The sequence below is a fragment of the Pseudophryne corroboree genome, chromosome 8, assembly GCF_028390025.1.
Source record: "Pseudophryne corroboree isolate aPseCor3 chromosome 8, aPseCor3.hap2, whole genome shotgun sequence".
In the NCBI taxonomy this organism is placed as follows: Eukaryota; Metazoa; Chordata; class Amphibia; order Anura; family Myobatrachidae; genus Pseudophryne; species Pseudophryne corroboree.
In genome coordinates, this window is record NC_086451.1 from 401,719,786 (window position 1) to 401,746,423 (window position 26,638).

Consider the following 26,638-nt stretch of genomic DNA (forward strand, 5'->3'; position numbering starts at 1 on the left):
ACAAGTAAAATTTTGGATAGCACTCTAGTACTGTAAATGTTTTTTTCGGTTTAATGAACAGTACAATACTGTATGTTTTATTTTCTCTTTTTAACTTCATTAATTAAAAAAAATTCTGTACTGTATTTTTTTTTTAAGTTAACCTGACATGAATTCAGTTGAATTAGTGTGGGCTCAATTGAAGAGATACAATAGGAGTGTTGCGAAGCCAACAACAAAACAGCAGCTGTTGGATGGGATCCAAGCATTTTGGCTAGAAGTACTCACACCTGAACATTGTAATAATTATATAAATCACCTTTATAAAGTATTATCTGTTATAGTTGAAGGAAATGGTCAACCCACAAATATGTAGTTCTGTACTGTATTTTCAGTATAAAATTTTAATTGATGCATTAGTAAAAATGTTTATAAAATTGCCTTTGTGTGAATATGGCGTATGCTAATGTATAATATTATACATTATACTATACAGTAGTACCGTTATTGATGTGTATGAACAGTTGTTTACAGTTTTATAAGTCCTGGGTAATAGAGTACTGAACATTTTTGCTCAGTGTAATACATGAAATCTGATTTTGTAATAAAGACTTTTTTTACATTTATATTGATGCTTTTCCAATAAATATTCCATTATACAGTACGGTATGGTACATTGGGATAAATGTACAGTATGATGTGTCGTTATAGGGGAGAAGTGTTATTAAACATAGAAACATACTGTACAGTACTGTACTGTAGAAACATACACTAGAATTTTACGACAGATAAGAACCACTGTGTCCATCTAGTATGACCCTTTTTTACAATATTTTTAGCTCAAACCGTATTTGATCCTAACCCCCCTTTCCATTCTCTGCTACAAACTACAGAACAGTACTTACAGTACTGCATTCAGATTTGTAGTCTTTCTGGGTACAGTACTGACAGTACTGTACAGCAAGCTTAGTGAGACAGTACAGTATTTCTAAAGTATAGTACATTAACTCCTGAGGTTGCTGTGTATAGTAAAGTACTGTATCACACCTTTACAGTAAGACTGTGCAGTACAGTATCTTGATAATGACTTATGTACAGTAGCCTACCCAAAGTAGGACTGCAGCAAAGAAGGCTAATAAGATATTAGCATGCATAAAACGGGGTATTGATGCTAGGGACGAGAGTATTATACTCCCGTTATATAAATCACTAGTGAGGCCACACCTTGAATACTGTGCGGGACCTGTTTTTGGTTAGATCAACACAGAGGACTCGTGGACACTCGCTCAGGTTAGAGGAGAGGAGATTCCGCACAAGACGGCGTAAAGGCTTTTTCACGGTAAGGACAATACGTGTTTGGAATTCCCTGCCCGAGGGAGTTGTAATGGCGGAATCTGTCAACACCTTTAAGAATGGGTTAGATAAATTCCTATTGGATAAGGATATCCAGAGGTATGGTGCATAGTCATGCATTATAGTTACTATAAAATGCAATGGCTGGCAGCAGCATCAGTCAGAAATTTTAGTCAAATCATCATGCATAGGACACCACGAATAGGTTGAACTCGATGGACAATTGTCTTTTTTCAACCTCAGATACTATGTTACTATGTATGTTACATTACTGTATTTACTGAGCTGTATACTTTATTTTGGGAGAAAACACTAACAACAATAATTCACCCATCCTGACAATGGGTAATTGCTTTATTGTGCCTGATTGTATGCAAATGCAGCTTTCCTTGCGTCTTTGCCTGCGGTGTGTCTGAAGGGCAGATTGAGAAATAAAAGTGGTCCTGTACTATTCTCTAGAAGTGTCCCAACATGGGCAGCACAAGAGGCACAGTATAACGTACCGTGAAGCCATGAATCGGGACAATGCAGTGTACTGAGTGTGGTTGGTGGGCCTCCTGTCATATGTGGGCTGGAGCCACATGGCAAAACCTAAAACAGGCCACACAGACACATCAGCCAACCAGGATTCTTCCTGGTGAGCCCTATGGCCTATCTCCCCCTGACTGTAACAATGTGTCATGCATGACGTCACAACTCTGTGGACATGTATTATGATGTCAGTCACTGATGGACACAGCAGCTAGATCTGACAACGGGTGTGGTTCATCATATCGGCACCAACTAGGTCGACAATGTTTGGGACAACCACTGAAGGTTGACAGGCACTAGGTCAACAGTGATGGAAGGTCAACATGTATTCTAGGTTGACATGTTCTATGCTGACATGACACAAGGTCAACATGAGTTTTTCATATTTTTTTGTGTCGTTTACTCCGTACAGTGACCGGGAAGCCCAATTATTGCACCGTATACCCTTGCATGGTGCCTCGCTCCGCTGCCACTGCGCTTGGCACAGGTTACTATTCCCAATCGTAGTCCACGTGGATCGTTACGAATGAAAAAGATCAAAAAAAAAACTCATGTTGACCTTGTGACCTGTCGACCCAAATATTGTCAACCTAGGCAGTGTCGATTTTCAGACTGGATCCCCTGACAACAGCAGGGACAAAGGAGTATGCTTGTACCAGGCTCCCAAACTCAGAAGGGGCTATGCACCCACAAGAATCTTGGACATTACTTTCTCATACAGCACTGGTACTGTATACAGTAACTTTGCTGTTTTAAAGTAACATGAATTGTAATAAGCACCAATATGAAGAAATGTGATTTGTCTAAGGTGCATACTGTACTGTACAGTATTTTTAGGTACTGTACATTAATATTCAAGTCACAATTGTGCTTACATTTTTCAGTATAACACTGTATGTTAGATGGTTATAAATGATGTGTGTAATTGTTTTTAATTATTTTATACAATAAAAAAGCATTTGAGAACTTTGCACAATTGTACGGAGTGCTTCCTGTATGCAGTGGAGGGTAATTCCTCTCCACACATATTCTGATGGTTCATATGGTACAGTAGTTGCCTACCCTCACGGATATTGCAGGAGTCTCCAAATTGCATTTCTTATCTCCTAATCACCTGCATCATACAGTACAATACATTAAATCAAATCTCCCAGAATGTTAACTGCAGCCTGGGGTACAATAAGGATTTTGTAAGGACATTTATTTGTGACAGTCAATACATGTACAGTATGACTGCTACTGTACAGTATTTGTGCAAAGCAGTCCTGACTCTAAGCAACCCCCTCCTAGCCCCCCCACCCCCCCTGCGGTAGAGAACATGTCCTGTGTACTAGCAGGCTTCTTACTGTACTGTACAGTATCTCAATGTCTGCTAATACTCAGAAGTGTGAGGTGCAAATGTTTTATTAGTAATACAGTAGGTACTATACAAAGAAAGAAACATAGATTTTGATGGAAGATACTGTAAGAACCACTTGGAGAATATAGTCTTTAGTTAAACAGACAAAAGGCTTTGGACAAGGTTACTCTAAATTGCATTTGGAATGTAATGCATACAGTAGAGATCTGTCCACACTGTACTGTACATACAGTACTGTACAGTATCTACTTTATCCTGCCATGTGCAGAATGGCATGGCTTGAAATATCAGACTATAAGAGGATTTAAAGTACAGTAGCCATGTTTTGTGATTTTTCTTAAGTTGCTTCTTTAGTATGGTACTTTATACATACAGTATTCTACTGTATTATGGCAAACAAAATTGTTGGGTGTGCAGTAGGCTGGTCTGTAAATATACTGTACAGTAAGTCAGTTTCCAAAGAAACACTGTTCAATACTGTACATCAGGGATGGGAAACCCTCAGTCCTCTAGCTGTTGATGAACTAAACATCCCAGCATGCCCTGCAGGCATGCTGGTACTGTATGTGTCGTTCGTTCAACAACAGCTGGAGGACCGAAGGTTCAATGAACAGGGTGAATAAAAAAAAATTCAATAAAAGGATCTGTAAAAAAATGCTCCATGTACAGTACTGTACAGGACTGTTGAGTATTTTTCACAGGAAATGTGTATTAAAGGTACTGTATACTGTATACACTAAAAGTACAGTAAATTATTTTTTTATTACAACACACAAATGCATCCCAGATGGAAATCAGCTGTACACAGCAGACAGCTTATGATGACAGGACTCACTTACTGTATACAACTCATAGTTGTGGTGTATTTTAGATAGCGTAATGAGACACTCTTGCAACATTGCCCTGACTTATGTAAAACCTGTGTGCATACAGTATCTCTATTGAATGTAAAGTACAGTGCAGCATATTACAATAGAAAAAAATAAAGTGTCAGGGAAAAAAAGCCTCATGACAGATACACAAGCTCATGTCTAAATGTACAGTAAGCAGTGATCCCTTGCCATTGGTTTTAGATTATGCCCTAATGGCTAGGTACTTGGCTGCTCACATTCTGTAAGGTACTGTACTGTATCCCTAACTTCAATGGACCATACTGTACTGTAACTTAAACTCCTTGTTTTGCATCTGTATACACTATGGAGGTCATTCCGAGTTGTTCGCTCGCAAGGCGATTTTAGCAGTATTGCACACGCTAAGCCGCCGCCTACTGGGAGTGAATCTTAGCTTCTTAAAATTGCGAACGATGTATTCGCAATATTGCGATTACAAACTTCTTAGCAGTTTCAGAGTAGCTTCAGACTTACTCGGCATCTGCGATCAGTTCAGTGCATGTCGTTCCTGGTTTGACATCACAAACACACCCAGCGTTCGCCCAGACACTCCCCCGTTTCTCCAGCCACTCCCGCGTTTTTCCCGGAAACGGTAGCGTTTTTCCCCACACGCCCCTAAAACGGCCTGTTTACGCCCAGTAACACCCATTTCCTGTCAATCACACTACGATCGCCAGAGCGAAGAAAAAGCCGTGAGTAAAAATACTATCTTCATAGCAAAATTACTTGGCGCAGTCGCAGTGCGGATATTGAGCATGCGCACTAAGCGGAAAATCACTGCGATGCGAAGAAATTTACCGAGCGAACGACTCGGAATGAGGGCCTATATTTATTAATTGTTCACTCTACGGGACCTCATTGCCCCTGTGTATTTTAGCTAGGGTATTGAGATGCTCCTTCAGAATATCCCCTGTAGTCTGCAAAACCTATGACGTTGCTCGCTCCATGGCTGAGGGCTTCCATGGGCCAAGGGATAGATAATGGGCAGCAGCCATTTTGTCAACTTGCTATGCGATCGTGTCCAATGTATCGCATACAGTACCCTCAAACTGTACCTTTTTGTCAGGTATAGTACCTTTTTTATGGTCTGTACCTGCCAAAAAGGTCTTTGTACCGATTTTTGACTCTCCAAATTAATATTGAAAGTACAGGAAAGGGGGTGTGGCCACACCCCTTTTATTCATGACCACACACTTTCCTAATTTGAACCTGTTTCATGTGTAAAATGTTGGAGGGTTTGGTAAAGTATCGTATTGTGCATAGAGCTCGCCTATCACTATCAACCCTGTTAATTTTAACTAGAGTATTCAGACACTCCTTCAGCTTTGTCCAGTAGCCTGCAAAACCTATGCCGTCGATTGCTCCGTACCTGAGGGCTTCCACAGGGCAATGGATAATGGGTGTCAGCCATTTTGTCAACTTAGTATGCGATCGAATCCAGTATTGTAATGTGCATAGAGATCGCCTATCCTTATCACCTCTGTGTACAGTATTTTAGCTAGGGTTTTGTGACACTCCTTCAGCATTGCCCTGTAGCCTGCAAAACTTATGCCATCGCTCGCACCATAGCGGAGCGCTGCCACGAGGTGAGGAGTCACGGGAGGTGGCAATTTTGTCAGTTTGCTATATGCGATCGAGTCCGGTGTATCGTAATGTACATAGAGGTCGCTTATCCGTATCGCCCCTGTGTATTTTAGCTAAGGTATTCAGACGCTCCTTCAGCATTTCCCTGTAACTTGCAAAAACCTATGCAGTCGCTGGCTCGATAGCTGAGGGCTTCCACGAGGCAAGGGGTCACAGGTGAAAGCCATTTCAAAAGAGTCAGGCCTGCTACAGAAGTGAATGTGTACCGTACGGTGCATAGAACCTTATCCTTGTAACCACTGTGTATTTTTTAGTAGATACGCTCCTGCAGCTTTGACCTGCTTTATGTAAAACTTGTGTGAACACTTCTATTGAATGTGAAAGTAAAGTATAGTATAATAGATTAAAAAATGAATACTGTCATGAAAAAATGAACATGCTTTCGCGCTTTGGGAATCAAGCCCAGGGCTCCAAGCATGGGAAGCGGCACACTTCACCAGTCGGACACGTCGGCGAATGACATATGCATAAGCCTATTGGTTTTGATTATGCCATAATGGCTACGGGATTTGGACGCCAACATATCCCTAACATCAATAGACCACACTGTACCTGTAACACATTTGTTTGCGTCTGTGTACACTACTGGTTTTATTTGTTGATTTGTCTGCGGGACTTGGACGCTTACATATTCCTAACGTTAATGGAATATACAGTGGCTTTATCACGTTCGTTTGCATCTGTATATACTATACTACTGTATTTACGTCTGTACACTTTAATATACTGTATTGGGCCCTACACACTGGCCGACATCACTGCACGATATGAACGATCTCATTCATTAATGAACGAGATAATGTTCATATCGTGCAGTGTGGAGGCACCAGCGATGAACGATGCGCAGCCCCGCGCTCGTTCATTGCTGGTGCCATGTCGGCTGTGCATGCAGGCCAATATGGACAAGATCGTCCATATTTGCATGCACGTCTACGGAGCCAGCTGATGGGGGGAGTGAAGAAACTTCACTCCCCCAGTCACTGCCCCCCCCCCGCGCCGCCGGGTCGCCCGTCGGTCGTATCGGCCATTGGGCACCTCGGTGGCCAATCGCCTTATGACATACTGTAGCATAATTAGACGCACCAGTAAAGTAGCCCTTACTATGTATTTCAGCATGGTATTTTAATTAGAGATGAGCGGGTTCAGTTTTAATCAGATTTACCCAAATCTCCTTATTGGCTATCGGACATCACGTGTTTTGGATAGCCAATAAAAAAAATCCAGATGCTCTGTGCACCTCCCTACGACTAGTCGCGACTACCTATGACTAGGTGGGCCTCCTTTCGCCCAGGCACGCTGCGTATGCCCGTTCTTGACTAACTCCACAGCCAGCCAAGATAACGGAGCCTCCACATATATATATATATATATGTCACTTTGGAAACAGACACTGCGGTTGGCAGTGTGCAGCACCATGTCACTTTATCCATTCCCAGGAAGAAGATAGTCGAAACAGCTGTCGGAATGTTAAGTATTCATTGATCTATTCATGCTGCTATCAACATGTGTGCTATATGCTTGTTGCCTTTTTTAATGAATTTTTTGGACAAGTAAAAACTCCTTTTTGCATTCAAGCTGTGTGCTGGTTCTTCTGAGTTTAATCGCTCTGGTGGTTTTCCTTGGATTTTTTCTATATATATATATATATATATATATATATTGGTATTACAGTTCTTCTCACAGTAATAAATACTCTGGCCAGACATCTCTAGAGGTTTTGACATTTACAGTCAAAAAGAGCTCTGTTTGTATTGTAGCAAGCTCTATCTTAAAAAAAAAAAGAATGCTGGAACTTAAGCAAGAATATTGTGTAACCCTTTACATAATTGCAGCACTCTGTGACTCTATTTCTTTCGGGAATGTTTGATTATCGTGCTCCACCTACATATTTTTCAATCAACTTCATAATCCAGCTTCTACAATATCATACATACAGGAGGTCAAGCTGACTGATTGTTCTCAGTGTGTTGGCAGACCATCAGACACACAGAGAACACAAGCCATAGGGAACTATCTCAGAATGGATATACCACAAGATCTCGCATTACTATTGATTTTATGCACCTCTTGTCTCTTCTTGTATCTGAGATTGAAGAGATTATGGACCTGTCAAAACCTTCCCCCTGGACCAACACCTTTACCACTGCTGGGGAACATCCTAGATATAAAAATAGGAGACTTAGTGAACTCTCTGATGAAAGTAAGTCCTTTTTAACCTTTTCTTTAATTGGCTGACTTGGTCAGGTATTATTAAAGAAGTGACATATTATTAGATTCCTATTTCAAAATATTTAAAAGTCTTGAATTGTAAAAATGTATAAAAATGAGTATAGGGTAGGGCGGACTGATCATTGCTAGTGGGACAGAAAATGCTGCATTTGACATTTCTAAGATTGACCCCTCTTTTATGAAACTTGATGAGACATACAGTACCTGAGGATAGCTATAACATGGAGCAAAAGGGTTGGATGTGGGGGTAGAAAGCGGACTAGGATAATCTTATATAGATAATAATATGTTGACTGGTATATAGAACAATTATATTGCAAGAGCTTAATTATTATCCATTCACTATGGGAAAAGCTAATTGTTTTACACTACATAATTATGAAGCCGGCGGTGCACCCTATAGTTGTAAGGTTAGATCACATGAAATAAGAAGGGAAAGACAACACTTTTTGTAGGGCACTTTTGCTGTAATTAAATTTAAAACTTAACTTTTATTGTATCAACAAAGACTTACACTGACATACTCACATATAACGTTAATTAAAGAGCAATCTCAGGTGTTTGCAGTTAGGCCTAACAAGATGTATCCATGTAAAATTGTAACCTTCTAACTATGTTGGAATCATTGAAATTGATACAGTTCCTCTTTATAAAACTTAAATCACATAACTGAAAATAAGTAACTGTTGCACAGTCACAGCCTGCCAAAAGGGAAAAGGGAAACAATTGCCAATAGTACCTTTCTTGTATGAAATTAAATAGAGTAGAATATTATTCTTTGATCCCCGGTTTAAATACTTGGCTGAAAAGGTTATTGTGATACAATATCAAAATGGTATTTATAAATTGTTCTTACCAATAGAAGATATACATGTGCTTAAGCGTAGAAAGAGGAAAAAGAGAGAAGAAAATAGAATTGTTGAAGGAAGGTGGGAAAATGAGGTGACTAGTGCCTGGTTTCTGCTTTTGGAAATCTGCTGTAAAGCATCAAATTTTCAATGAGAGAACCACTTGGAGCACCTACACCATTTTCAAGACCTGTATCTGCTGTTAACTCTTAATATGCCCTGGTTGTGGCAATGGTTAATGAGAGTACAGGGGAGAGGTCCCTAGCAAAAATAATAAGACACCTGTTTTGCTCAAATAGATTAGCCCATTGTAAAATTATATATATATAAAATCAAATTAAACAATTATTGTGACCATCATATCACGATACAACAATTCAATTTATGTGACTGTCATGTCACCATTGAATGATTAACAACCGTGGATAGCAATCAGATCAAGGATAATCCTTACGATTTAATAAATCACAAATATAAAATGAGTGAATATATAATCTAGGAAATTAATAGATTTCATATGCCATCACGTCCAGGATTTCTGTTGTCCTCAATCATATCTAATGACATCGAATTGAGGATGAGAGAATCCTTAGACGTGTATGCACCATGAAAAAAGCGTGCTTCTGCTGTCGGTGTCTAGATAGATTTTAGCTGATGAGAGAGCACGGAAAATAAGGAAAAAGATGATGATAAGAAAAAATAAAAGAATGAAAGAGTATATTTTTGATGAGTATGGCGTCACCTCAATAATATTATGATTGTCTCCAGGGATGATTCAAAACAAACCATAACTCTATTCAAAACCCCATATAGATTGTAATATTGTTTGCGATACACAAGCTATTAATTCTGGGTATAAATGAAATATGTATGTGCAATTAATTAATACACATATAATGCATATAATTTGCAACCAGTGTCTTGAGTGCATGTCACCTGTTTTCACATGTATTAATGGGAGATATAATCTCACTGCATATTTGTATAATTACATATGCTAACACCTACAGTGGGGATTGAAAGTTTGGGCACCCCAGGCAAAAAATCATTTTAATGCGCAAAAGAAGCCAAGGAAAGATGGAAAAATCTCCAAAAGGCATCAAATTACAGATTAGACATTCTTACATGTCCAAAAAAGTTTGATTTTATTTCCATCATTTACACTTTCAAAAGAACAGAAAACAAAAAATGGCATCTGCAAAAGTTTGGGCACCCTGCAGAGTTAATACCTTGTACTGCCCCCTTTGGCAAGTATCACAGCTTGTAAACGCTTTTTGTAGCCAGCCAAGAGTCTTTCAATTCTTGTTTGAGGTATCTTCGCCCATACTTCCTTACAAAAGTCTTCCAGTTCTTTGAGATTCCTGGGCTGTCTGTGACGCACTGCTCTTTTAAGGTCTATCCATAGATTTTCAATTATGTTGAGGTCAGGAGATTGTGAAGGCCATGGCAAAACCTTCAGATTACGCCTCTTGATGTAATCCACTGTGGATTTTGAGGTGTGTTTAGGATCATTTTCCATTTGTAGAAGCCAGTCTCTCTTTAACTTCAGCTTTTTCACAGATGGCATCAAGTTAGCGTCCAAAATTTGCTGGAATCTTATTGAATCCATTTTTCCTTCTACTCGTGAAATGTTCCCTGTGACACTGGCTGCAATACAACCCCAAAGCATGATTGATCCACCCCCATGCTTAACAGTTGGACAGAGGTTCTTTTCATTAAATTCTGTGCCCTTCCTTCTCCAAACGTACCTTTGCTCATTCCGGCCAAAAAGTTCGATTTTAACCTCATCGGTCCACAGAACTTTATTCCAAAATGCATCAGGCTTGTCTATATGTTCATTTGCAAACTTCAAACGCTGATTTTTGTGGTGAGGACGTAGAAGAGGTTTTCTTCTGATGACTCTTCCATAAAGACCATATTTGTACAAGTATCTCTTTATAGTGGAATAGTGGAATAGTGTACCACAACTCCAGTGTCTGCCAGATCTTCCTGGAGGGATCGTGCAGTCAAACGTGGATTTTGGCTTGCTTTTCTCACAATGCTGCGAGCTGTTCTGTCTTATATTTTTCTTGGTCTTCCAGATCTTGCTTTAACTTCCACTGTTCTTGATGACTGCCATTTCTTAATTACATTCCGAACAGAGGATATGGGTATCTGATAACGCTTTGCTATCTTCTTATAGCCTTCTCCTGCTTTGTGAGCATCAACTATTCTCAGTTTCAGTGTTCTACACAACTGCTTAGGGGAACCCATGGTGCTGATTGTTGGAGCAAGGTCAGATGAGTCTGGGCTTTTAAAACCTTTGAGACTGACATCACCTGGTCTTTCCAGGCGATGACTGAGAACAATCCATGACACTGCCAGGTCTCAGCTGTCCAAAGGGGGCAGTACAAGGTATTAACTCTGCAGGGTGCCCAAACTTTTGCAGACGCCATTTTTTGTTTTCTGTTCTTTTGAAAGTGTAAATGATGGAAATAAAATCAAACTTTTTTTGACATGTTATAAGAATGTCTAATCTGTAATTTGATGCCTTTTGGAGACTTTTCCATCTTTCCTTGGCTTCTTTTTGCACATTAAAATTAATTTTTGCCTGGGGTGCCCAAACTTTCAATCCCCACTGTAATCATGTACGGCTTCCCATATTTTATTATGTGAAATTTGCTGCATTTGGAAAGAGATTAATAATAATAAATAATTTGTGATTTCAACTTATCTGCTGCAGAAATCCCTGAGGGCAACCTCTTAAATTGACCTGGTTCTCCTTTGTATTGTCCATTAGATTAGATAGTATAATGCGGACCTGGGAGTGGCAGGCGGTGAAAGTGGGGACAGTATCTAGGAGTGGTAGGTGGTGAAAGTGGGGACAGTATCTGGGAGTGGCAGGTGGTGGTGTAGTATGGAGAGATATGGAAAGATGTCAGCATATTGCAGGTAGAAGTACAAGGTAGATACAGATTAAGGACAGTCTGCAATAACACTGTAATAATAATGAACACTAATATTACCAGATTAAGTTTTAGGGGGATGGAGAAGTAACATGGGGTGCAGTGCTCAAGAAAGGGTTTTACCTGAGCATAGAGTAGACCAAAATCAAGTCCAAATCCAGTTTAAATTCCAGTTTTGGATGACATGCTTAAGATGCATGCTTGCAGATGGCAGGAAATGCTGTATGCAGGCCTTTAAAGTTATATACACTGGGTTAGCTGGTACCTGGGGAAGGATTGTTTGATCAATTTGTTCATCAAGCTATTTATCACAATCTATTTACCACATATTACATATAATAACTTAATATTCTACATTTGCATTATTAATCTCATTCAGCTCAGAGAGAGATATGGTGATGTGTTTACCATCTATCTTGGGTCCCGTCCAATTGTGGTTGTTACTGGATACAAATTAGTGAAAGAAATCTATGTAGACAATGGAGATGATTACTTAAACCGCGGGGACATACCATGCTGGCAGCCTTTCTATAAGGATTATGGTGAGTAATAATTATTTTAATGCTTTTCAGTATATTTACATTATTTTCAAGAATGAATTGTCCATTTCTATTAACCAGTTAGTTACTTAATTTTAATATTTCATAATTTACTGTATACATTATAAACTCATTTATTCAATCCAGTATACAGTACCGATTTAATATATTCTCCAAATACACAGACATCTTGCCCAATATTAAAATTTAGGGGGTCATTCAGACCCTGCAGCTAATGCGGCCCACAGCGCAGTTTACTAGTGGAGTCAAACTGTGCATGCGGCAAACTGCGTGGACTTACACATTGTAGTCGCACCACCAATGGATGCAACCGCAATATGACTGACTGCGGCGGGTGTTCATAGGGTGGCGTTGGGGAAGGTGGTCCAGGTCCGTTTTCGAGGCAGATGCGCAACATTACACGCAGCCGCTCCAATAAATTGGCGGCTGACAGAGCAGCCAGGGTTCAACCTTAGTTCCGATGCATCCGCAATCCAATTGCGGACACATTAGGAGGTGGCCTCACACATGCTGGTAGGCCTTGCTCTGTGCTGGGCAGACCTCAGCATGTGAGGAGATGAATGCAGATCTGGCTGCGTATGCAGCGATCTGCGTTCATCTCTGAATAATGTCCTTAGTCTATAATGCTAGCCTGGTCACATAAAACCTATTTGGCCCCTTTAGTTATTTTCAGTCAATATGTAGACCCACAAACAATTATCCTAAAAGATTAAATCCATCCCAGTCACATAATAAATAAGATGGAAAGGCCAGGTCAACACTTATTGTACACAGTGCCAGATTAAGGTCCACGTGGGCCTGGAGGTGAGATTTATGACGGGCCTATTGTGTGCCTCGGCAGGAGGTGTGAAAAGTGCTGCAAGGGGTGGGGGAGGTGGTCTAAATGGGGGACACAGACACCACTTACTGACGGATACCCATTACTGACAGATAGCACTTAATAACACAGACACATCTTACTGACATAGATTACAGTTACTGACACACACACACACACAACTTACTGACAGACACAACTTACTGACACTCACAACAGAGATAACCTTACTGAAACAGACACAACACACATAAACTTACTGACAGACACTACTTACTGACACACACACACACACACACACACACACACACACACACACATGCATACAACACATATAAACTTACTGACATAGAAACCACTTAAACAGAATGAGAGGAGACCTTATACCCTACACTAAATCACAGACTGTCTATCCCCCATACTACATCACTGACCCTCTCTATACCCCACGCTACATCACGGATCCCTCTATACATTCCATTACATCACTGACCCCTCTATACCCCATGTTACATCACTGACCCCTTCTATACCCTATGCTACATCACTGACCCCTCTATACCCCACACTACAATACGGACTCTTCTATACCCCACGCTACATCACTGACCCCTCTACACACCAACTTATATCACTGACCCCTCTATACCCCACGCTACATCACGGATCCCTCTATACATTCCATTACATCACTGACCCCTCTATACCCCGCGTTACATCACTGACCCCTTCTATACCCCAAGCTACATCACTGTTCCCTCTATACCCCACGCTACAATATGGACACTTTTATACTCCACGCTACATCACTGACCCCTCTATACTCCACGCTACATCATTGACCCCTCTATACCCCACGCTACATCACTGACACCTCTATACCCCACACTACAATACAGACTCTTCTATATCCCATGCTACATCACTGACCCCTCTATCCCATGGGCCCTATGCTACATCACTGACCCCTCTATCCCCTATGCTACATCACGACCCCTCTATACCCTACGCTACATCCCTGACCCCTCTATCCCCTACGCTACATCACTGACTCCTCTATACATTACACTACATTACTGACCCCTCTATCCCCTATGCTACATCACCGACCCTCTATCCCCGGGCCCTATGCTACATCACTGACCACTCTTTCCCCCGGGCCCTATGCTATACAACTGACCCCTCTATCCTCTATGCTACATCACCAACCCCTCTATACCCTACGCTACATCACCCACCCTCTATGCTACATCACTGACCCCTCCATCCCCTATGCTACATCACCAACCCCTCTATACCCTACACTTCATCACCGACCCTCTATCCCCGGGCCCTATGCTACATCACGACCCTCTATCCCCGGGCCGTATGCTACATCACCGATCCTCTATCCCCGGGCCCAATGCTACATCACTGACCTCTCTATCCCCTATGCTACATCACTGACCCCTCTATACCCTATGATACATCACTGACCCCTCTATCCCCTATGCTACATCACGACCCCTCTATACCCTACGCTACATCCCTGACCCCTCTATCCCCTACCCTACATCACTGACTCCTCTATACATTACACTACATTACTGACCCCTCTATCCCCTATGCTACATCACCGACCCTCTATCCCCGGGCCCTATGCTACATCACTGACCACTCTTTCCCCCGGGCCCTATGCTATACAACTGACCCCTCTATCCCCTATGCTACATCACCAACCCCTCTATACCCTATGCTACATCACCCACCCTCTATGCTACATCACTGACCCCTCCATCCCCTATGCTACATCACCAACCCCTCTATACCCTACACTTCATCACCGACCCTCTATCCCCGGGCCCTATGCTACATCACGACCCTCTATCCCCGGGCCGTATGCTACATCACCGATCCTCTATCCCCGGGCCCAATGCTACATCACTGACCTCTCTAACCCCTATGCTACATCACTGACCCCTCTATACCCTACGATACATCACTGACCCCTCTATCCCCTATGCTATATCACTGACCCCTCTATCCCTGGGATCTATGCTACATCACTGACCCCTCTATCCCTGGGCTCTATGCTACATTACTGACCCCTCTATCCCCTATGCTAAATCACTGACCCCTCTATCCCCTATTCCACATCACCGACCCCTCTATACCCTACTCTACATCACTGACCCCTCTGTCCCTATGCTACATCACCAATCCCTCTATACCCCACGCTACATCACTGACCCCTCTATACCCCACGCTACATCACTGACCCCTCTATCCCCCACACTATAATACAGACTCTTCTATATCCCATGCTACATCACTGACCCCTCTATCCAATGGGCCCTATGCTACATCACTGACCCCTCTATCCCCTATGCTACATCCCTGACCCCTCTATACCCTACGCTACATCACTGATTCCTCTATACATTACACTACATCACTGACCCCTCTATCCCATGGGCCCTATGCTACATCACTGACCCTTCTATCCCCTATGCTACATCCCTGACCCCTCTATACCCTATGCTACATCACTGATTCCTCTATACATTACACTACATTACTGACCCCTCTATCCCCTATGCTACATCACCGACCCCTCTATCCCCGGGCCCTATGCTACATCACTGACCCCTCTATCCCCGGGCCCTATGCTACATCACTGACCACTCTTTCCCCGGGCCCTATGCTATATCACTGAACCCCTCTTTCCCCTATGCTACATCACCAACCCCTCTATTAGTGATGAGCGGGTTCGATTCGTCGGAATCCGAACCCGCCCGAACTTCACCTTTTTTTGCACGGGTCCGAGCAACTCGGATCCTACCGCCTTGCTCGGTTAACCCGAGCGCGCCCGAATGTCATCATCCCGCGGTCGGATTCTCGCGAGATTCGTATTCTATATAAGGAGCCGCGCGTCACTGCCATTTTTCACTCGTGCATTGGAGATGATCATGAGAGGACGTGGCTGGCGTCCTCTCAGTTCTATGTTCAGGGGGCTGCAAATATCTGTGCTCAGTGTGCTGCAAATATCTACGTTCTCTGCCTGAAAAACGCACCATATCTGTGCTCAGTGTGCTGCAAATATCTATGCTCACACTGCTTTATTGTGGGGATTGGGGACCACCAGTATTATATAGGAGGAGTACAGTGCAGAGTTTTGCTGACCAGTGACCAGTGACCACCAGTATTATACGTTCTCTGCCTGAAAAACACTCCATATCTGTGCTGCATTGTAGTATATATAGGAGTACAGTGCATAATTTTGCTGACCACCAGTATATAATATATAGCAGTACGGTACAGTAGGCCACTGCTCTACCTACCTCTGTGTCGTCAAGTATACTATCCATCCATACCTGTGGTGCATTTCAGTTTTGCACAGTTTGCTGACCACCAGTATATAATATATAGCAGTACGGTACAGTAGGCCACTGCTCTACCTACCTCTGTGTCATCAAGTATACTATCTATCCATACCTGTGGTGCATTTCAGTTGTGCGCAGTATATATAGTAGGAGGACAGTGCAGAATTTTGCTGACCACCAGTATATAATATATAGCAGTACGGTACAGTAGGCCACTGCTCTACCTCTGTGTCATCAAGTATACTACAAAAGTACAGTAAAATGAACCAAAAATCAAAATTAAAAGCGTCTGATGAGAAGCGTAAACTTGCCAATATGCAATTTACGACACGGAGTGGCAAGGAACGGCTGAGGCCCTGGCCTATGTTCATGGCTAGTGGTTCGGATTCATATGAGGATGGAAGCACTCATCCTCTCGCTAGAAAACTGCATTGCCACTCCTAGATGGGCCAGGTGTTTGTGTCGGCCACTTGGGTCGCTTAGCTTAGCCATCCAGCGACCTTGGTGCACCTCTTTTTTTCTTTGCATCATGTGCTGTTTGGGGACTATTTTTTTAAGTGCCATCCTGTCTGACACTGCAGTGCCACTCCTAGATGGGCCAGGTGTTTGTGTCGGCCACTTGGGTCGCTTAGCTTAGTCACACAGCTACCTCATTGCGCCTCTTTTTTTCTTTGCATCATGTGCTGTTTGGGGACTATTTTTTAAATCTGCCATCCTGTCTAACACTACAGTGCCACTCCTAGATGGGCCAGGTGTTTGCATCGGCCATTTGGGTCGCTTAGCTTAGTCATCCAGCGACCTCGGTGCAAATTTTAGGACTACAAATAATATTGTGAGGTGTGAGGTGTTCAGAATAGACTGAAAATTAGTGGAAATTATGGTTATTGAGGTTAATAATACTATGGGATCAAAATGACCCCCAAATTCTATGATTTAAGCTGTTTTTGAGGGTTTTTTGTTAAAAAACACCCGAATCCAAAACTCACCCGAATCCGACAAAAGATTTTCAAGGAGGTTTTGCCAAAACGTGTTCGAATCCAAAACAAGGCGGTGGAACCGAATCCAAAACCAAAACACAAAACCCGAAAAATTTCCGGTGCACATCACTACCCTCTATACCCTACGCTACATCACCGACCCTCTATCCCCGGGCCCTATGCTACATCACTGACCCCTCCATCCCCTATGCTACATCACCAACCCCTCTATATCCTACGCTTCATCACCGACCCTCTATACCCCCGGGCCCTATGCTACATCACCGACCCTCTATACCCCCGGGCCCTATGCTACATCATCGACCCTCTATCCCCGGGCCCTATGCTACATCACTGACCCTCTATCCCCGGGCCCAATGCTACATCACTGACCTCTCTATCCCCTATGCTACATCACTGACCCCTCTATACCCTACGCTACATCACTGATCCCTCTATCCCCTATGCTACATCACTGACCCCTCTATCCCTGGGCTCTATGCTACATCACTGACCCCTCTATCCCCTATGCTAAATCACTGACCCCTCTATCCCCTATGCTACATCACCGATCCCTCTATACCCTACGCTACATCACTGACCCCTCTATACATTACACTACATTACTGACCCCTCTATCCCCTATGCTACATCACTGACCCCTCTATCCCCGGGCTCTATGCTACATCACTGACCCCTCTATCCCCTATGCTTAATCACTGACCGAACTATACCCGACGCGACATCACTGACCCCTCTATCCCCTATTCTACATTACCGACCCCTCTATACCCTACGCTACATCACTGACCCCTCTACACATTATACTACATCACTGACCCCTCTATTCCCTATGCAACATCACTGACCTCTCTGTACCCCACACTACAATACGGACCCTTCTATACCATACACTACATTACAAACCACTCTATACCCTAAACTACACTGTAAAATAGCAGCACATTAGAGAGAGGGAAAAAAACAACTCAACCACATTCAAAGTGAAGAAATACATGGCACTTTCTCATTTAAGGGTTATAAATCATAGAGAGAAGAGCATATAAGATCTGTTATTTGTAATAATGTATAAGAATTTTCAGAAGTGTGAAAATGTAAAAACAAAATTTAAGTAATGTGTGTGTGTGTGTGTGTGTGTGTGTGTGTGTGTGTGTGTGTGTGTGTGTGTGTGTGTGTGTGATTGAGAGTGTGTGAAAGAGAGAGGGGAGAGAATAATGTACCTATCTCTGAGTGCAGTCCACTGTCCTCTTTCTGTAGCTGCTTCTACACCTGTCAGGAGCCGACTGCTGGAGCTCTGCCCACATTTAGTAGCACTGTGGAGCTGCGGAGGCTGCCTGGGCTGGAAGGGGGGAAGGGCTCAAACTCAGTTCTCTTGCGCACAACACAACAAAGACTTTGGTACGGGGTGGGCGCATACATCAGGCTAGATGTCACTGTGTGTGCAATACCTCGCAGTCTGACTACACTAGCCAGCCTTAGGCCACATTATTTGACTGGCCAGGGGGCATATGGACACTTGCTACTCGTCTCATCCTCACTACCCCACTGACAGGAAGGGAGGTGGCAGGGCCGGTGCTAGGGTGTTCGGCACCTCCCTGCAAACTATTAATTTGCGCCCTCCCTCCCATGTGTTTGATGGTGCAGCAGTGGCAGGTTCGTGAGGCAACTGCCAGCGGCTCTGTGCCCACATTGCATATGCACTGTGCCAGGCACCACTGTCACAGTGTTAGTTATGGCCCTGTGCAGGGTATCTAGGGGAGGGCGGCACAGTGTCTGTGAGAGAACATGTGGGGGTGGGGTCGACACAGCAACTGAGTGACACAGTGACTGGAACTGAACACAGAGGGGTTGATTGTGACACAATGACATAACACAAAGGGGGGTGACAGAGTGACATGACAGGGCACAGAGGGGGGGGTGACACAGTGACAGAACACCGGGGGGGCACAGTGACAGAACGTTGAGGGTGACAGTGACAGAACACGGGGGGGTCGTGACACAGTGACAGAACACGGGGGTGGTGACACAGTGACAGAACACGGGGGGGTGACGCAGTGACAGAACATGGGGGGAAAACACAGTGACAGAACATGGGGGGATACACAGTGACAAAACACGGAGGGGGGGACACAGTGACAGAACATGGTGGGATACACAGTGACAGAACACGCGGGCGTGACACAGTGACAGAACATGGGGGGGACACAGTGACAGAACACAGAGGAGGGGGTACAGCGTGACATCAGGGTGTCTGTTATATAACGAGATCCAGGAGTCTCAGTGGGTATGTTACCCTAGGAGCTTGCAGCCCGGGCCGTAACCTCCTTAGGAACAGCTGACACAGGAGAGCCGCGCGCTGTGCTCTCCATGTCCCTCCTTCAGAGGGAGCGACGGAGGTTAAGTATCTGGCAGCATGAGGACATATCTGGCACATCTGGCACTGTGGGGCATATCTGGCACTGTGGGGCACATCTGGCACATCTGGCACTGTGGGGCATATCTGGCACATCTGGCACTGTGGGGCATATCTGGCAGCATGAGGGCATATCTGGCATATTTGGCACTGTGGAGCATATCTGGCACTGTGGGGCATATCTGGCAGCATGAGGGCATATCTGCCACATCTGGCACTGTGGAGGCATATCTGGCAGCATGAGGTCATATCTGGCACATCTGGCACTGTGGAGGCATATCTGGCAGCATGAGGGCATATCTGGCATATCTGGCATATCTGGCACTGTGGGGCATATCTGGCAGCATGAGGGCATATCTAGCACATCTGGCACTGTGGAGGCATATCTGGCAGCATGAGGGCATATCTGGCATATCTGGCACTGTGGAGCATATCTGGCACTGTGGGGCATATCTGGCAGCATGAGGGCATATCTGCCACATCTGGCACTGTGGAGGCATATCTGGCAGCATGAGGGCATATCTGGCACATCTGGCACTGGGGAGGCATATCTGGCAGCATGAGGGCATATCTGGCACATCTGGCACTGTGGGGCATATCTGGCAGCATGAGGGCATATGTAGCACATCTGGCACTGTGGAGGCATATCTGGCAGCATGAGGGCATATCTGGCACTGGGGAAGCATATCTGGCAGCATGAGGGCATATCTGCCACATCTGGCACTGTGGAGGCATATCTGGCAGCATGAGGTCATATCTGGCACATCTGGCACTGTGGAGGCATATCTGGCAGCATGAGGGCATATCTGGCATATCTGGCACTGTGGGGCATATCTGGCAGCATGAGGGCATATCTAGCACATCTGGCACTGTGGAGGCATATCTGGCAGCATGAGGGCATATCTGGCATATCTGGCACTGTGGAGCATATCTGGCACTGTGGGGCATATCTGGCAGCATGAGGGCATATCTGCCACATCTGGCACTGTGGAGGCATATCTGGCAGCATGAGGGCATATCTGGCACATCTGGCACTGGGGAGGCATATCTGGCAGCATGAGGGCATATCTGGCACATCTGGCACTGTGGGGCATATCTGGCAGCATGAGGGCATATGTAGCACATCTGGCACTGTGGAGGCATATCTGGCAGCATGAGGGCATATCTGGCACTGGGGAAGCATATCTGGCAGCATGAGGGCATATCTGGCATATCTGGCACTGGGGAGGCATATCTGGCAGCATGAGGGCATATCTGGCATATCTGGCACTGTGGGGCATATCTGGCACTGTGGGGCATATCTGGCAGCATGAGAGCATATCTGGCACTATGAGGGCTGTGTACGGCTAGAGCTGCATTTCCCACCCTAGGCTTATACTCGAGTCAATAAGTTTTCCCAGGTTTTTGTGGTAAAATTAGGTGCCTCGGCTTATATTCGGGTCGACTTATACTCGAGTATATACGGTAACAATTCCAAGTAGACCATGTCAGACTAGATGAAATCTCGAATACCTAAAAAACGGAAATATTCAACCAATTAATCAGCTTGATCACCAATAGACACTGGTATTTCTTTGATGGAACATTGTTTATATACCACGTACTTGTCGCACATGGGGGTCATTCCGAGTTGATCGCTAGCTGCTGTTGTTCGCAGCGCAGCGATCAGTGAAAAAAGTGGCTAATCTGTGCATGCGTATGCACCGCAATGCGCACGCGTGACGTACGGGTACAAAGTCTTTTGTGGTTTTGCACAGGTTCTAACGAAGCTTTCAGTCGCACGGCACAATGCAAGAAGATTGACATGAAGTGGACATTTCTGGGTGTCAACTGACCGTTTTTAGGGGGTGCTTAGAAAAACGCAGGCGCGTCGGGGAAAAAGCAGGCGTGGCTGGGCGAACGCTGGGCGGGTGTGTGATGTCAAAAGCCGGGCCACCGTCGTTAGAATCAACGCACACGAAGAGTAACTACAGGGCTGGTCTTGTTTTGCACAAAAAGATTTTGCAGGTGCTCTGCTGCACAAGTATTCGCACTTCTGCAAAGTGAAAAAATACACTCCCCATGGCTGCTAAAAACTGCTAGCGAGCGATCAACTCGGAATGACCCCCATTGTTCTTGTACTGTATAGGTGGCTACACACTAGGAAATATGCTCCATGAGCGATATCACCTAGTGTTTCCCCTACCCTCCAGGGTCCCTGACTTAGTGCATAAACACTGTATGATTTCGCACAGTGACATCATGCTACGGGTGGCCCGTACATGCAGCTTCTGACGATATAGTCAGATTGAGCTGCATGTACAGCCATCAGCAGGGGTCTCTAACTACCCTCGGGAGCACGCATCAGGCATGGCTCGTAGCATACACACTGGGTGATATTGTAAATAATATCACTCAGGAGGGTAAAAATTAGCAATATTGTTTACAATATCACCTAGTGTGTATGTACCTTAAGTCGTTGTTTTCTTGTTTTGCTCATTTGTTTATGTACTTTTTAATACCCCCACACTCCAATTTTTTCTGCTTAAATATATATACTGTACACAGGGGTCCCCCTGGGTACAATTGTCCCCTCACATATGGGTAAAATCAATAGAGCCCATAGAACAGTTAGGCTGCCCTTCTGTTGACCCTGTCAGCCTACACAGGGAGAAATTGGTGCCACTGCCTCCTATAATTCCCCCCTCTGCTGAGCAACAACGTAGCCCGGGAAACTGGGCCCCCCTCCACTGATTGGCCCCCCAGGTTGAAGGGCAGAAGAACCATGGGCGGGCTGTTACCAGGGTCCGAGGAGCCAGTCATGACAAGGGATGGGGGGTGGGCTGGAGATCACTTACCCTTTAAGAAGAGCATCACAACGCGGGATGGGAGAGCTTCCTCCCCTGGGAACCGAAGTAGGACCTCTCTTCTGGAAGGATTAGGAGGAGCTGCACTTCGGAGAGGAGGGAGTGAGAGCACGCTGGACATCATTACCTGATCCTGGATTGCTGTGTCCGGATTAGTGATGGGTAGTTCATGAATGATTAGTTCAAAATGAACTAATCTTCAAAGTGAACGAGTTCCTTCAGTTCACAGCTTGGCAAAGATTAGTTCATCAGGAAGCAGGCGTTAGACACAGACAGAATAGAGCCAGCAGCTGCATTAGGCTAATCACTGTCTCACTTCACTAGATTTTCACTTCTCTGATGCTGTAAAATTAAAGTTAAAAGTACAACACAGCCCTGCAATACATATCTAATTAATAAAAAAATTGCATCTGCACTGCCTAGCCAAAGTCTATGTGTGTCTGTGAGTGAGCATGTGTGGTCATGCTGCTTACCTGTCTGTGATACAATCACTGTCCTATAAGTCCAGATGTCCAAACACTTGCTGCTGCTTATGGTACTACTGGCTCCGGAGCATACAGCTGTGCTAAATCTTCTGCTGGGTGTTGTTTAGGTGGTTCTGCTGCTGCTGCAGCACTGTTGTTATTCAGCTCTCACTCAGCAATACTCATGAGCCAGTACATCTTTGCTTCCACAGGTGGCACTGCTGTACTCAGACATGGAGTGGACTCACTCTGTGGAGCTGATTCAGCTACATTGTCCTGATGACTCATGAGACATTCTCCTTGCAAGTAGCTCAGCAGTTCAGTGATTCATTACAGATTACTAATCAGCTCACTAATTTATTGATTTATAAAGCCATATGAGTCAGTACAGTACCTCTAAGCTACCATGTGTGGCACTGCTGTGCTCAGGCATATGCATTGATTATATGGAGCTGATTGAGCTCCATTGTCCTGACGACTCATGAGTCATTCTCCTTGCATGTAGCTCAGCAGTACATTGATTCATTCAGATCACTGATCAGCTCACTGACACAATGACTCATACAGCCATAACAAGTCAGTACAGTACTTCTAAGCTACTATGTGTGGCACTGCTGTGCTCAGGCATATGCATTGTATGGAGCTGATACTGAACTGCATATAGCCATGATTCATTCCCACAGTATATTAGGTGACAAGCTACACTCCCAATCAGCTAAAGACACAGTGCTGAGTGCTGCATGCTATCCTGTAGGGCAGGCTTTTTTAACCAGTTTGCCGTGGCACACTAGTGTGCCGCGACCAGTTGCAAGGTGTGCCGCGGAGCCAGAGCAGCTTCCTGCATCTTCAGAGTGAACTGTTGGCCCGCACTATTCTTAGAGGATCAGTCATGCTCCGGCCGTGACCTATGCCTTGAAAACGGTGTGATATCATAGGTCACGGCCGCCGCGTCTCACCACCCAGCCAGCCCACCCGCCTGCACACACATCTTCCAGTTCCTGCCTGCATACACAGCTTTCCTTGCACACCCACATCCACACCTGCCCTACCGCCCGCTGCTCAGTTTTCGCTGAACTCCATATGAACAACCCCCGCCACTGAGGGACAGGGAGGAGGACAGCTGATAATATTATTTGTTATTTTATTTCTCCTGTGGGGAACAATAGGATTTCAAAAGGATTTATGGGGGGAACAATGTGAATAATTCATGTGTGGAGCTATAGGATTTATGTGGGAAGCAATGCGATTGTTTTTTCTGTGTAGGCCAAAGTATGTGTGGATTATTTTTTACTACGAGGGCCAATGTGTGGTTTTTTTTTTTTTTTTTGTGGGGAACTGATGGTGTGCCTTGGCAATTTTAAAATATTTTTAGTGTGCCGTGAGTAAAAAAAGGTTGAAAATCACTGCTGTAGGGTCTGATTACTCCACACAAGACATAGGGGGATATGTACTATTGGGGTCATTCCGAGATGATCGCTAGCTGCTTTTGCTCACTGCACAGCGATCAAGCAAAAAAATGGCACTTCTGCGCATGCGCATCGTACTATTACAACAAACGATGTAGTTTCACACAAGGTCTAGCGGAGCATTTCAGTCGCACTGCTGTCCGCAGAGTGATTGACAGGAAGAGAGCGTTTCTGGGTGTCAACTGACCGTTTTCAGGGAGTGTTCAAAAAAATGCAGGCATGGCAGGAAAAACGCAGGCCTGGCAGGAAAAACGCAGGCGTGGCTGGGCAAACGCAGGGCGTGTTTGTGACGTCAAAGCAGGAACTGAATAGTCTGAAGTGATCGCAAGCGCTGAGTAGGTCTGAAGCTACTCTGAAACTGCACAAAAATATTTTGTAGCCGCTCTGCGATCCTTTCATTCGCACTTCTGCTAAGCTAAAATACACTCTCAGTGGAAGGTGGCATAGCGTTTGCACATCTGCTAAAAACTGTGAACAACTCGGAATGACCTATGAACCTTCAAGTGACATAAAGTAGAGCAGTTGCCCCTAGCAACCAATCAGTTTCTGTCACTTTATATACTGTTGAAGATAAATGACAGAAGCTGATTGGTTACTTTGCAACATCTCCACTTTATTTCTCTCTAAGGTCTGTTACATTGGGGCAAAGGGACTTTTTTTCTTTTAATTACTGTATTTTAAAAGCAGAATAAAGTGACTTACAGGTTGAATATCCCATATCCAAAATGCTTGGGACCAGAAGTATTTTGGATATTGGATTTTTCCATATTTTGGAATAATTGTATACCATAATGAGATATCATGGCGATGGAAGCCAAGTGTAAGCAAAAAATTCATTTATGTTTCATATACTCCTTATACACACAGCCTAAGGGTCATTTATTACAATATTTTTAATAACTTTGTGTACTAAACAGTTTGTGTACATTGAGCCATCAGAAAACAGTTTGTGTACATTGAGCCATCAGAAAACAAAAGTTTTACTATTTGAGTCTCACTCAAAAAATTCCGTATTTCAGAATATTTGGATATGCGATACGCATCCTGCATTATATTACTCTGAATTTGAGTCTTTCACTTGCATATTATGAAGTAAAAATGAGTACCAACAATGGGATTATTGCAGAGATAAACATTTCACTATAAGGTTGCTACAGTATGTAAGTCATTGCTTTTCTTAAATATAAAAAAATATGACATATTAAACATATCTGATCATATGAAAAAGATTATAACTCCTACAATGAGCTAATATTAGAAATACCTACTCTATGTGTAATAGTCTAGACTAGTTCTAAATCCATTCACTCCTTTCAGTCTCAGAGTCAGTGAGTGAAATGATGAACTAAATGAACTACATGAACTATTCTTCTAAACTAATCTTTTGAGTGAACTAGATCATAATGAACTAATCACCAAAGTGAACTAGATTCTCCATCACTAGTCCGGATTGAGGGTCCACCGAGAGAAGGGAAAGAAGACCAGAGGAGTCACTGCATCAGAGAGTGCTGCCCGCATCACTGCCCCCTTGGAGGAAGACTCCAGAATCAAGAGCCATTGCTCTCCTGGGAGAGTCGTCAGCCCGATCCTACACTCTCAGCAAAGCCCCAGACACCTGAGTCCTGTAAATAGTGCAGTTCAGACGGGAGCAGAGAACAGGCGGAACTTCAGGTGGCCACAGCCGTGGACCTTTGAAAGGACCCCGGCCGGGGGTTGAAGGACGACGAAGGAGGACCAGAGACGGAAGCCGCAGTGAGGAGCCTGACCAGAGAAGACATCGCCACGGAAGGGAGCACCGCCTACCTCAGATCAAGTGCGCATCCCTGGTGCGGTGCTCTGCCTCCCGGGTGGCACCAAAGATGCAGGACTGGAGGTGTCAGAAGCACAGCAGCTAGGGGTGAGAACTGGTAAACAGCCCTTCTGCTTCCACACT

At 44.1% G+C, this 26,638-nt stretch overlaps 2 protein-coding genes across 6 annotated transcripts in view; one reads left to right on the forward strand and one right to left on the reverse strand.

Annotated features, from left to right (window-relative positions):
• LOC134949303 (uncharacterized) overlaps positions 1-11,183 on the reverse strand; it is a 55,405-nt gene extending 44,222 nt beyond the window's left edge. For all 3 annotated transcript variants that reach the window (XM_063937799.1, XM_063937798.1, XM_063937797.1), the window contains exon 1: positions 10,064-11,183. In XM_063937799.1, coding sequence (XP_063793869.1) covers positions 10,064-10,503 — 440 coding nt within the window. In that variant the 5' untranslated portion in view covers positions 10,504-11,183. The remainder of the gene's footprint in view (positions 1-10,063) is intronic.
• Positions 7,640-26,638, forward strand: part of LOC134949301 (cytochrome P450 2G1-like) — a 362,663-nt gene continuing 343,664 nt past the window's right edge. For 2 of the 3 annotated variants that reach the window (XR_010183138.1, XR_010183139.1), the window contains exons 1-2: positions 7,640-7,957; positions 12,159-12,321. Coding sequence is in view for 1 of the 3 variants with exons in the window: in XM_063937796.1 (XP_063793866.1) it covers positions 7,778-7,957; positions 12,159-12,321 (343 nt within the window). In the remaining 2 variants the exon portion in view is untranslated. The remainder of the gene's footprint in view (positions 7,958-12,158; positions 12,322-26,638) is intronic. The other variant, XM_063937796.1, reaches the window with a different exon arrangement.